The following is a 13,111-nucleotide window of genomic DNA, read 5'->3' as shown; positions in this document are numbered from 1 at the left end:
TGGTCTGTGCTGATGGAGCGTATTTAACCCGCCTGGGAGAGTTAACAGCCACATCAAACCCACAGGCTCAAGGTAAGAAACCATTTTATTTCAACAAACTTATCAGAACAATGTTTAATTTTGCAATGAAACCACAGAAAAGTGGTGCTTATTTACGTTTCTAATGAATTTGTGTTTAAAAAAATAAATCTTCCTACAAATAAAATGTTACTGGGTGGTTTTTGTTTTTGAAATGCCACATACCAGCCATGTGAGGTGGAAACATGAGGCCAGTCTAACCTTCACAGCCGCTTTGGAAAAACAACCGGCATGTGAGAAAACATCGATTAATCAAAATAATATCAACAAAAATGAGAAAACTATTTAGTTTTGCTGTTTGTAAACAAAAATCTAAAAACTAAACAGTAGAATCAGACTTGTGAGACAGATAGTGATGATATCTTCAGGAGGTAAACATTTAAGTATTTTAGTAATTGATTCATTGATTATTCTGGCAATTAGTCCATTAATCGGATAAAAAAACTGGCATATTCTGCAGATTTTTCATTTAAGCCTTTTCATAAGTGTTAGAAATACATTAAAATGTGCAAATAGACAAATAGTTAAATTTCTTTTTTAAATAAAAAAGTAAATCATTTTATTCCTTTGGTGGACTTTTGATCATTTTCTAGCAAATGGTGAATCTGCAGCTAGAAAAATACTTCTGAAATCGTAGGACATATTTAGAGACAAAATGATTTTTCTACCTTAAATGCCAAATGTATTTTTTTTTCAAACAGGTTTTATTTCTGCTTTTACTGTTCTTTCAGCTAATTGCCTTTTCTACAGTCATGCTTCTGTTAACGATTAATTGATTACTAAATTAGTTGTCGATTATTTTGACTATCGATTAATCGTGATTAATCCAATGAATTGTTTCAGTTGGATTTCTAATTTTAAGCAAACTCAGCTTAAAAAAACTGTCTGAATTTTCAGGTAAATTGATTTAATTTTTGTTTTCGCAGCTCTCTTTTTGACCGAGATGCTGAAGAATAATTAACAGGATAATTTTTTTTAATTTCCAGTCTTATGTTCAGGCGCTGATAAATATCAGAGAAGGTTTCTAAGATGCCAAACTGGGGCGGAGGCACAAAGTGTGCCGCCTGTGAGAAAACGGTTTACCACGCCGAGGAGATCCAGTGTAACAGCAGGACTTTCCACAAAACCTGCTTCATCTGCAGTAAGGATTCTGGTTACTTCTTCTCACTTTAAAATGATTTATTTATGTAAAACAGGGACCGTGCAAATTAGTAACAGTGACCACGCTGTAGGACAGACCAAAACATGAGTTTAAACATTGGACATGAGTATAAATATGACCATATCTAGAAACTTTCTGAGATTAATACCATCAGTTCTGACTTTATTAAAATTGACTGGATGCTACGATTGATATATATTGCAATGTATTTATTGCTATTGATTTATTGACCAGCCCTACAGAGCTCTGGTATGTTCAAAGCAAACCCTGCTCAAATCCTCAGGCGACTTTCAAGGCGACTGGATTTTATTTTGGGACATCAGAGTAAAAGTTGATGATGGGAAAAGAAAGGAGTGGTAAATTACAAAATACTCAGAGAATCCCGAGATTCACCTGACAATTCAAAATTGTCAGGTTAATTTAAAATTGTCAGGTTAATCTCCGTAATTTTCTAGAGAAAACAAAAATTTCTGAGTTTGAAAAGTCAAAAGATTTCCTGAAAAAACAGAAATTTTGAGAATAATCTCAGAAAATTTCTGGAATAAAAGTCGCAACTCTGAGTTTGAGAAGTTAGAAATTTCTGAGTTTGAGAAGCTAAAAATGTTTTCACAAAACTCAGAAATTTTGTGAATAATGTCATAAATTTAAAAAGAAAAACAAAACATGGACATTTCTGAGTTTCAAAAGTCAAAAATGTTTGAAAAACTGAAACAAACTTTCTGAGATTTTGAGGTTTTTTTAGGACATTTTGAACTTCTCAAATTTTCTTTTTTTTTCTTTCGGTTGAAATTTACCCCCCTTTTTCTATCTACAATGGCCCTGATACACCATCCTAGAATCCAAGTGGAAACTAGAGCACAAACTCCCACTTGAAGGTCATGGTTATATTAAGGTTATATTATGGGGTTAAGGCCATGAATGCTTCTGTTCTCTGCACAAACTCAAAACCTCCCAGCTTGGTGTCCATGTAACTGATCCATTATTCCACCGGGAAGCTCTGAAAGCCGTCTGTGATCAACTCATCCCACCTGCTAAGTGTTCATCTTCTCTCCAACATTCACTTCGCACTCCAGCGTTCTCCTGAAAATAGCAACACAACACATCTGACTTTGTGTGCTGTCACTGTTGACTGATAAACCCGGCGAGATGAGAGCTTTATTTAACTTCTGCTCCTCCAATATGACATTCCTACAACGGCAGATTAGGCCCACTGTAGATATATAAAAAAAGAGCAGTCAATTTCTACTAAAAACTTTGAAATTTGAGAATGATCTGTATAAAACATTTTTGAGTTTGACAAGTTGAAAATTTGATAGAAAAAGAAAACAAGGAAATTTCAGAGTTTTAAAAAGCCAAAAATGTGCTAGAAAAAAAAATCTTAATTCTTGAGACTAATTTCAAAAACTTGTGAGAAAAAAACTTGGAAATTTCTGAGTTTGATAAGTAAAAAATTTTGCCTTCTGGATATTTCCTGAGTTTCAGTCAAAAATGTTCAAACTTTTGGGGGCGTGCCGTGGTGGCGTAGCGGTTAGCGCGACCCGTATTTAGAGGCCTTGAGTCCTCGACGCGGCCGTCGCAGGTTCGACTCCCGGACCCGACGATATTTGCTGCATGTCTTCCCCCGTTTCCTGTCAGCCTACTATCATTTAAGGGACACTACAGCCCACAAAAAAAAAAAAAACCTCCTGGAGGGGTAAAAAAAAAAATGTTCAAACTTTTGAGACTCAGAAATATCAAAGTTTTTTTTTTTTTGCAAAAACATCTCCCATGTAGCAAATTTGCAACTTTTCAAACTCAGAAATTTCTTTTTCTTTTCTAGAAAATTTATGAGATTAATATTAAAATTTGAATTTTTTATAACAAATTTGCATCTCTTGGAACTTTTCTTGTTATTTCCAGAAAGTTTCTGAGATTTTTTTTTTAGCAGAAATTTACTTTTTATATTTTCTTCTCCTTCTATTTACAATGGCACTAATATACTGTCGTACATATCTCAGTCTGCTTAAATGGTGGTTGCCTGAGCGTTGGATAAAACATTTTTGTCCTGTTTTTGCCCCCACAGTGAGCTGCAGAAAGGGGCTGGACAGCACCACGGTCACAGCACACGACTCTGAGATTTACTGCAAGTCGTGCTATGGGAAGAAATATGGGCCAAAAGGCTACGGATATGGACAAGGAGCTGGAGCTCTGAGCTCTGATCCTCCGGGACAGGATGGAGAATCGCAGCTGCAAAAGTACAGCTTAAACACCAAATAGGTCATCAAATCAGATTAGTTGATTTAACACATTAAAGGTGAACTGCTACACTTCCTTGAACAAGTTAAGATACAGTAGGTCTATGGGTGATGCACAACATGTTCATTACATTTTTTAGTCATTCTTAAACAATGAGATTTTAGTCTGATCAGTTCTGACTATGTTGACCGATTTTCACAACACAGCAAAAGCATTAAATCTTACTAAGTGTTGTCTAGTTTCTAATGTAAATATCTTTGTACATTTGACTTAAAACAATACTAACTTACAGGTAACCTTTCAAGGAGATTGTTTTAAGTAGATAATTACTTAACATTGATAAAAGGTACTAGTTCCACTGGCAGATTATTTTACTTTTAAAATGGAAAAATGGTTTTTTTTACCCCTCCAGGGGTCTTTTGTGGGCTCTAGTGTCCCTTATACAGAGGTAGGCTGACAGGAAGGGGGAAGACGTGCCCGGGAGTCGGACCCGCGCAGGCCGCGTTGAGGACTCGAGGCCTCCAAATATGGGTCACGCTATCCGCTACGCCACCACGGCACGCCCGGAAAAATGTCGTTATACGTAACTGAAATAACCTGCAACTGAAACCACAACTTTTTCATCAATATTAAGAAGTTATGTACTTGAAACAAGCTTCTTTATCTTGCTAGAATGTTACTAGTAGGTTGGTATTGTGTAGTAAGATATTTGCACTGGAAACTAGACCAAAACATGACCAAATGTTCTGGAGGTTCACTGGAGTTGCTAGGCAACGGGCTGGGCTTCACTGGGGGTTGCTAGGTAACGGCTCAGATTGTTACTGAACAATCTGGCCCAAAAATAATGTTGTAGAGGCCAAAGTTTGAAGGGAAAAAAATCTAGAAAACCTGAAGAACTAGTTTTAAAATAATACAAATTAAGTGTGGCTGTGGTTTCATGGGATGTTTACCTGTCTGTTCATTTTCTTTGTAGCTCTAAACCTCGACAAGCCTCTTCCAACCCCAACGCCAGCAAGTTCTCACAGAAGTTCGGCGGCTCGGACCACTGCCCCCGCTGCTCCAAAGCGGTGTACGCAGCTGAGAAGGTGATGGGAGCAGGAAAGGTAAGAACCAAAATGAAAACTTTAGTTTGAAAATGAATTACAATGAAACACAGAGACTAACAAACATTTACTTTGTGGAGTCCTTAACTTTCCTGTGCAGGAACTTTGGCCCGTTCAGAATACATAGTTCTCATGTGACATCACACTTCCGGTAACTTTGTTAGTGAAACCATCTTGGTAGGTTTCCTTAACTAACTGTCATGACAGTTGCTATCAAGTTGCCAATCATAGGCAAGCCACAAGCTTAGAGCTAGCTGTTGCCTTGTTCCTATCTAACTTATAAACAGTATAAGTACTGTACAACTATTACTAGATCACCATTTTTGAGTACTCTACCCACTGACTTGTAATACTGAGATAAATATAATTGATATTTACTGTAGTACTTACTGCCAAGCTAGCAAAATAAGGTTGGCTAATGTTGCTTCTATCTGCTAGCTAAGACGGACATGTAGCTTACCTATCAAGATGGTACATAACATTTTCAGTTCAGACTGGGAGAAGTTAGTAATGTCATTTAACAGTATAGGGAGGATGCACCATTCCCAGATGTACTGCAATACCAGGTTGATGCTTGGAGTGGACGGAGCAAGCCCCTAATCCAGCTCCCTGTCCCAAAAATCAACTTAATATGTGGTCCCCATGTAAGGGACTATCAGATATTAAACTGATAAGAACAGATTTTTTTTCTTTCGAAAAATTTTTATTGTTACTGTAAACATTTAAAAACATTACATTGTTGCAATTATTCAGAAATTTCTAAAAACTTACAAATTCATCAATTTAGGCTAAAAGAAGCTAAGAACAAGAATTATAAAATACAAAATCTCTGTGTGTTAAAAGTTGAGCAGGACCGGGGTGACTCCCTCCCAAGTCCGGAGCCGTCCCGTCCTTCCAGACAGCGCTTGGTGCTCAGAGGGGATCCCGCCCTAAAGCTCCTTCCCTCCTGCCTCACCCGGAGAGCCAGGCCGCCGCTGCTTGGACCTCTGCTCGTGGAGCGCCGGCTCCTTCGTCCACGGAGGCGCAGGCGATTCTTCTTGGTGGCTGTGTCCTTGGCGCGCCACCTGCAGCCCTTGATGTTCCTCTTTTGCTGCTGCCATCCGGATCACAGCCACGGGGGGCATCTGCCTGCGCCTGCTCACCAGCAAGTTTCTGGAGGTCCAAATGGCGTTTTTGATGGTGGCTGGGGTGAGCCACATCTCAGCGAAGTCTTTTTTAGTCATTTTCTGCTGGCTCACCCCGTACAGCACTAACTGTGCATGGAGGACCTCCCTTGCTGGCAAGTATGGGAATTGCAAGGAGCCGGCCTTCGCCCACAGGTCCACAGCAGCGCTGCACTCCCACAGCAGGGGCCTCACCGACTCCGGCGCGCCACAACCGGGTCGGGGGCAGATGGCCGTTGCAGACATGCCGCGGGAGTGCATGACGGCTCTGACCGGCAGGATCCCATGAGCCACCATCCATGACAGGTCCTGGAGTCTGTTTGGAAGGACGGGATGGCTCACGTTGCGCCAAACGGTGGAGGCGTCTCCATACAGGAGGCCGCGCACTGGAGTCACTGGTTCCCGGTCCTGCACAACAGGGACAATAAAACGATTAGTTAAAATCTTGTTCTCCTCTCCTTCCAGTCCAAAATGTTCTAAAAATTTCCGAATAAAAGCATATATAAGAGAAAGGTTAAAACCTACTGGGGTTCTAAAATCTCTTATTTTTAATTTTCTGTATCTTTTTCTGTCTAAAAAGTCATACCTGTCTTGTTTGTCATTAAAGCCATAAATATTTAAGAGGTTAAAATCCTGTCCGTTAAAAGTCAGATTTGCTAAAAGTGCTCGTCCCTCTCTCACCACGGTGCTCCCCTCCACCAAGATGTGCGGGTTGTTTATTAAAATGGCCACGCCGTCATTTTTATTTTCGTTGAAGCCGCTCCATATAGACGGCCGTGGCCACAAGTCCTGCCACCGGGTGTAAGTCTTTAAAAACGGGAGTGAACATTCTTGTAGTAAAAACACATCTGACTGTACGGAGGTTAAAAAGGATAAAACACTCTGGGCTCTAACTCGCGACTTCACACTTCTAACATTGATGGTTGAGAAGGTGAGAGTCATGAGTATGATGGCTAAAATCAAGTACGACATTTTAAAGGATTAAAGACAAGATAAGACTAATTTAAACCCATGTTAAAAAACGGGCGGTCATTAAAACAAGGCGGGTTCAGAGACTGTCCTGTGAACAGAGCTCTTCCTTCCCACATGGTGGTGCAGGTCGGGTTGGAGCTCCATTCCCCCTTCGGACTCTCGGTGTCGGCCATCTTTCTAAAGCCGTTACCTTGTTTGGGTCCTTCGGGGTTGATTGGTGAGCAAAGTCTAGGAACGAGACCTCATTGGATGAGCCAGCGAGGAAGGCTCTGGATTCCTCTCCGAAAGAACCGAAGAGTTCCTCCAGCCTTCCTCTCTTCCCTACCTTGGGGGTAAGGTCGGGAGGTGACTCAGATGCCGGCCTCTTAGCCAGCTGGGCGTCGGGGAGGGGGGCATCATCGCTGCTGTCCGTCTGTTCTTCCTCAGAGTCCGAGCTAGCTCCGCCTTCGGTTAGCATCTCCCCCCCCTCACTGGATGTTTCGGTCTGGGGGGGGGCTTCCTTCCCCTCCCCGCTTCCCGCCCTCTCCTCCTCTCCTCCAATCAGAGGACCTGGCGGGAGATTTGAATTTTCCGACCCAGCTGCTTCCACTTGCTCATTAGCCGTTTCCGTTAGCGTCTCTTTTCCTTTTTTCAGTTTATTTGCAAACGATTTTGGACAGTCTCTGAACAAATGATCCTGTCCACCACACAAATTACATTTCCGCCCGTTCGTACATTCATCAAAAGTGTGTCCCACTTCTCGACATTTACCACAGAAAACTTTCTCACAAGTTTCGGCCAGATGACCATGCTCGCCGCACTTCCGACACAGTTTGGGTTGGCCTTGATAGTGAATGTAGCCTCTGTTCTCCCCCAGAACTATCATTGAGGGGAGATGCTTCAGGCCCTGGAAGCCTTGGGGGTCTTCCCATTGTTTAATGGGGACCCGCCAAGCACAGCTCCAGATGCCGTCCACATCCCGCACCTTCATAGCCTGGCCTCTCACAGTGCAGTATCTACCCAGCCACATACAGATGTCTTCAGCACTGACAGTCTCATTGAACATCCTGACAATCACCGTTTTCAGGGAGTTGTCAGTCAGTTTCTCGACGTCAAAAGCTGAAAACTGGGTCTTAGCATTTTCAAACCGTGTCCAAAACTCCTTAAGAAGTGCGGCAGAGCAAAAACTTACGTCATATCCTTTGTTGAAAGGCAGGGTAAGGATACAATTCAGGTCATCTGGCCGAAACTTCAGCACCTGTTGGATTAGTTTTCTGGAAAAGTCCAATCTTGTTATTCTATTTTCTTCTTCTCTTTCCTTAAATAAAAATCGAACACTGTGGTGCCTCCGCATGCCGGCATGGATAGCCGCCATGGTGGAGGCACCACCAGTTAAAGGTTTAAAACCTTTACTAAAATCAATAAATAGTTAAAAAACACCAATAAATACAAATAAAAGGTAAAAGATATTTTCCACTACTTAGTGGTCAATATCTCACCCGGGGGACTAAATTTACTGAACCTCAAAATCAGTGGCAACAGCCAAGTCACAAAGACTACCGCTATCACCACCCAAAGGAGGGGACCGCTGTCTGAGCCAAACGGCCGAGAAGCGATAACCCATTTAACTGGGGAGGGAACGATGCCTTTCACGGGAAACTCAGCTTGACTCACGGTTCACAAACTTTAACATTATTTTTAATCTATAACATAACCACGGACCGTGGCGTGTTTATTTTATGGTGATCCGGCAGTTTTAATGTTTGTATGTTGCGGAAAATTAAACTAAATCAGTCAACTAAAGGAAAATATCCGGGTTTACATGTAACCACGTGGTACGCTTTCGTCCAATAGGAAGCGGAGAAGTTAATACGTCTCCCAATGGCTTTTTCAGTTAAAACTATAAACGTACGTGCCTAAACTTTCTCCGTTTAGTTGCAGTTAGTTATTAATGTTAATGATATTCATGTTCTCCATAGTAGTTTCCACATGTTTCTCCTAGAACATTAATTTCCAAATGTTTGACAGTAAATCTGACAGTTTTTTGGCGTCTCATGTACTATTTACTATTATATATCAATGAGTTAGTGTGTTGTAACCTTAATTTAGTTCCACTGGTAAACTTTATTTAACCAACTGCAACTAAACAGAAAACATATGGGAACTATAACGAGAAAACTTACATCGTAATTATAGCTGTAATAATGTAAACACGACTACTTTGGTATTTAGCAGAGACTTTACGGAATCCGATCAAATTAAAACTTACCAGGAAATGTCGCTTTGCACCTTGAACTTATGTTTCAAAATGAGCTAAGCTAACGATCAATTAACGTCGCTATGCTATGCGCATGCGCAGACGACATCACCAACGGACAACTGCCCGGCTTTACGCTAGTGATGGGATTTTCGGCTCCTTTTCGAGATGCGGCTCTAATGGCTCTTCTTACTGTGGAGAGCCGGCTCTTTCGGCTCCCAAACGGCTCCCCATATATATTTTTGACATTATTAATTAATTAATTAATTAATAGCTTAAACCTAATTTTATAATATTTTGTTTCATTATTGACATTGTTAAGCACTTATGATGAGTAAAAATGCCGCATAACAATGCTATAGCAATACCGATGAGTGTGATGTCTGCATGTGCAGGTTGTTTATCGAGCCTGCAGATAGGAAATGCTGACTTTGCACAGTCTGCACTCTGCCCTGGAGCTTGATGTAGCATTAAAATGAGTCCAAATCTTGCTCCGTTTTCTGTCACTCATTTATTTTCACCTATTCAGTTCTCACACTGACTCCCCTTCTTTCTGTGCGTCTTGACCGCTGAGTGAGTGTCTGTGCATAAACACCTGCCGACGAACGCTATACAGCTTGGCCAATTGCCTGCCGTTTCCACAAAAAAAGTGGAGATAAACTTTTTTTTCAGTGTTTTCCCGTCACATTATTAATTGAAACTATGTGTGATTGGTCAGATGTGGAGCACACGCTTGACATGAGGGCAGTGGACCGACCAAGGGAAAAAACTCTCCGCTCTAGCACTGGCAGAAGAGCAAAACGCGCAAGGAGAGGGAGAAGGGGGGGAGAGACAGCGAGGCACCGCAGGACAAAAAAAAAAAACGATGTGGGGAAAAACTATCGGCTCTGGCACTTGCAGAGCACAAGCACAATGACAGGGAGGCGGAGAGACAGCGATATACTGTAGAAAAAAACCCGGCTCCCAAATAGGATCCTAAAACGGCTCCCATTGTGGAGCCGGTTCCAATCGTTCACTTCAAAGAGCCGGCTCTTAGAGCCGGATCGTTCGCGACCGACACATCACTACTTTACGCAAACTGTAAAAAATAAAAGATCAAACTAGGGGTGGGCGATAAGGACTTAACGTTTTATCACCATAATTTGTGATAATGACAATCGTGACGATAAGATCTATTTATTACAGCTTTTCTAAGAAACTGCATGGCTCTGACTCCTTGACACAGCAATAATAGTCTCACAAACACAAATACTGCTCTTGAAAAACATCCCCATTTCTAATAGCTTCCTTTGGTCACCAAGAGTCGCATAAAGAAGTGTGATTTAACACTGAGCAGCACGCAGGAACGGCATTTAATCATATTTTTTAATTAACAAACAATGAAGAAAATAACAACAACAAAAAAATCCTGACTATATGGACTGTTTGGGGTTTTTATACACAATCAGGAATTTATTATAATGATAAATCAGAATTCTTATGACGGGAAGATATTTATCACAATAAATGATAAATGATATGATAAATGCTCACCCTTAGATAGATAGATAGATAGATAGATAGATAGATAGATAGATAGATGTATAGATAGATAGATAGATAGATAGATAGATAGATAGATTGTATAATATCAACCTAATATTTTTTCCCAAAATAATAAACATTTATATTGTGTTTCCAGGCTTGGCATAAAACCTGTTTCCGCTGCGCTCTGTGTGGTAAAAGCCTGGAGTCGACCACAGTGACGGATAAGGACGGAGAGCTGTACTGTAAAGGTGAAGCCATTTATTTACAGTCTAAAACTCTACACAGTCCTTGGGGAAATACGATATCCAGTCCTATATTGGTGGAAAGTCAAATAAAGCTTCACTATACTACTAACCCAACTGCATTTGTGTGAACACAAACATGGCTGAAAATATTATCGCAATATAAGCGTTTTATATCAGTTGATATCAATAATTATTTATTTATTCATTGTTTTAAATATGTGAAATATGGCCAAGCTAGTTGTGTAACCTTTACTGGTTTATTCAGTTTTCACTTAACGCTGCTGTTTTTTAAATTCTTGAGCTACTATGAAGCACAGTGGCAAAACCTTTGCAAGTTACTCAAGTCGTTGCTAGGTAACTAAAGTATGAGTGAGTTCCTAGGTAACCAAAGAATGAGTGAGTTGCTAGGTAACTAAAGTATGAGTGAGTTGCTAGGTAACCAAAGAATGAGTGAGTTGCTAGGTAACTAAAGTATGAGTGAGTTGCTAGGTAACCAAAGAATGAGTGAGTTGCTAGGTAACTAAAGAGTGAGTGAGTTAGTTGATTCCATCAATTTTGCTTAGTTAGCTGCGAGAGATTGAGCGGCTAATGTCCTTCCTATGCCTACATCTCTCAGAATGCTGTGCGGTTCTGGGTCAGAGTTCAGTGAAATTATTGAACATTCTAATATTCTAGTATTAGACGTATAAATAGGCAAACAAAAAAAAAAATAGTAAATTTACACCAAAAATTTCCAAAATTTAGAGATGAATCTAAAAAAAATTCTAGAAAAAACATGGAAAGTTAAACCTTTGATACAAAAGAAAGTTAATAAACTGTATTCTATGAAACTGAGACATTGATATACATTTCTCTTTTCAGTTTGCTACGCCAAAAACTTCGGCCCAAAAGGATTCGGTCTGGGCAACGAGGCCATGTTGGAGGAACGAGAATAAACCGGCCGTTCTGCTGAAGCTCGAACTCGATCACTGCGTCTCAAAGCTGGAAGATGGAGGAGCTTGTGCTCAAATCCTCAGCAACAACATTACGAAAATTATGGGGGGGAAATGTATGCAACACTAAATAAAATGTTCTGTTACATTAAAATTCATTATGAAGTGAAATTTATAACAAAAGCATTAAAGTTGGTTTATTAATGTGCTAATTTCACATTTGGCTACCTGAGGAAAAAATCTGTATATATTTTTAAATCAGCTTACATTAATTCTGGTAATGTCACTTCTTTCTTCAACTTGTAAAAACAAAAAGAGTCATACTTTAATTTAGATTTTTAGTAAAACCTTATTTGAAAAATAAGAGCAATCAGTAACAGAGGGAGTAAATGAATACCTCCAAACAAATTAAAGCAAAAGTCATAACTTGGTGATATGGATCAAAATAAAATTTCTGAGTTTCTTTTTCTCGCTTTCTTCTCTAAAACAATTAGTAATGACAGAAAATATTTTCCAAAAGCAGATTTTATTTCAATCACCCCTTGTGTGAATTGAATGACAGTTTTAAGGCCAGGCTACAAGAATGTTTGTTTAATTATGACAATAGTCATAATGTTAGCAGAATAGAGTCATTTTTACCAGAAGAAAGTCTTAAAATTATGAGAAAAAAAAGCTTATAGTTATCAAGATCTGCTACAACCAGCTCAGTTTGAGCGGTTCTGTCTTCTAGATAGTCATTTCTAAATCGACTTTATTCTCATTTTACTACATCTGTATTCTATTAATATTATGACTTTATTCTCGTCATTAAAAAATGAAAAAAATTTAGCCTGTTGACCTGAATTCAGAGTCCAAGTAAACAGAAGTTGCAAAACTTGTATGTCAAACAAGATGGCTGCCCTGGCATTGCTGACATCACTCTGAACTATTGGAACCCAAGGAGTGTACTGGTGAAAAGTAATCCAGATTTTCCCTAAATTAATCTAAAAAAAATAAATAACTAAAATTTGATTAACTTTTTTTCTATTGCAGATAGAAAAAAAGTTGGACAATTCCACCAGAAGTAAAATATTTGAGATTAATCTCAAAAATATTTTAGAAAAACAATTTGGAAACTCCTCAGTTTGGAAAGTTGAACATTTTTGACTTTTGAAACTCCAAAAGTCTAAAATTTACAAAATTGAAACTTTGTTAGAAAAGACAGACATTAGCTACAATTAATCTTAGAGAATGTTTTTTTGGAAGTTTCTGAGTGTTAAAAGTTTCCATGTTTCTTCTAGTAAATTTTCAACTCTTCAAACTCAGAAATGTTTTTCCCAGAGAATTTCTGACTTTATGCCAGAAATTTACCTTCTATCATTTTTTCTATTTACACCCAATAAGTACAAAAGGGAGCTTAAAATTCAACTAGACATGAGTTTTATCAAGTTTTCAGTCATTTAAAAAAAAAAATCCTCC

General features: G+C 39.3%; 2 protein-coding genes and 1 pseudogene across 2 annotated transcripts; 1 reads left to right on the top strand and 2 right to left on the bottom strand.

Annotated features, from left to right (window-relative positions):
* Positions 1-8: 8 nt before the first annotated feature.
* csrp3 (cysteine and glycine rich protein 3) lies at positions 9-12,116 on the top strand. The gene is made up of 6 exons (XM_005807516.2): positions 9-72; positions 1,065-1,219; positions 3,303-3,474; positions 4,449-4,578; positions 10,631-10,724; positions 11,583-12,116. Exons 2-6 carry the CDS (start codon positions 1,108-1,110, stop codon positions 11,654-11,656), a joined length of 582 nt encoding a protein of 193 aa, XP_005807573.1. The 5' UTR covers positions 9-72; positions 1,065-1,107; the 3' UTR covers positions 11,657-12,116.
* On the bottom strand, positions 5,108-5,282 carry LOC111608492 (annotated as a pseudogene).
* On the bottom strand, positions 5,292-8,668 carry LOC111608375. The gene is made up of 2 exons (XM_023332211.1): positions 7,039-8,668; positions 5,292-6,149 (listed from the first exon to the last, which is right to left on the bottom strand). Exons 1-2 carry the CDS (start codon positions 8,065-8,067, stop codon positions 5,508-5,510), a joined length of 1,671 nt encoding a protein of 556 aa, XP_023187979.1. The 5' UTR covers positions 8,068-8,668; the 3' UTR covers positions 5,292-5,507.
* Positions 12,117-13,111: the final 995 nt, after the last annotated feature.

Source organism: Xiphophorus maculatus, chromosome 4, assembly GCF_002775205.1.
Source record: "Xiphophorus maculatus strain JP 163 A chromosome 4, X_maculatus-5.0-male, whole genome shotgun sequence".
Lineage (NCBI taxonomy): Eukaryota > Metazoa > Chordata > Actinopteri > Cyprinodontiformes > Poeciliidae > Xiphophorus > Xiphophorus maculatus.
This window is presented reverse-complemented; position numbering and strand designations above follow the sequence as displayed.

Coding starts and splice junctions, on each gene's coding strand:
- csrp3 (XM_005807516.2), top strand. CDS start 1,108: ATGCCAAACTGGGGCGGAGGCACAAAGTGTGCCGCCTGTGAGAAAACG. Junction 1,220..3,302: donor CAAAACCTGCTTCATCTGCA/GTAAGGATTCTG, acceptor TTGCCCCCACAG/TGAGCTGCAGAAAGGGGCTG. Junction 3,475..4,448: donor GGAGAATCGCAGCTGCAAAA/GTACAGCTTAAA, acceptor TTTTCTTTGTAG/CTCTAAACCTCGACAAGCCT.
- LOC111608375 (XM_023332211.1), bottom strand. CDS start 8,067: ATGGCGGCTATCCATGCCGGCATGCGGAGGCACCACAGTGTTCGATTT. Junction 6,150..7,038: donor CTCCCGACCTTACCCCCAAG/GTAGGGAAGAGA, acceptor CCTGTTGTGCAG/GACCGGGAACCAGTGACTCC.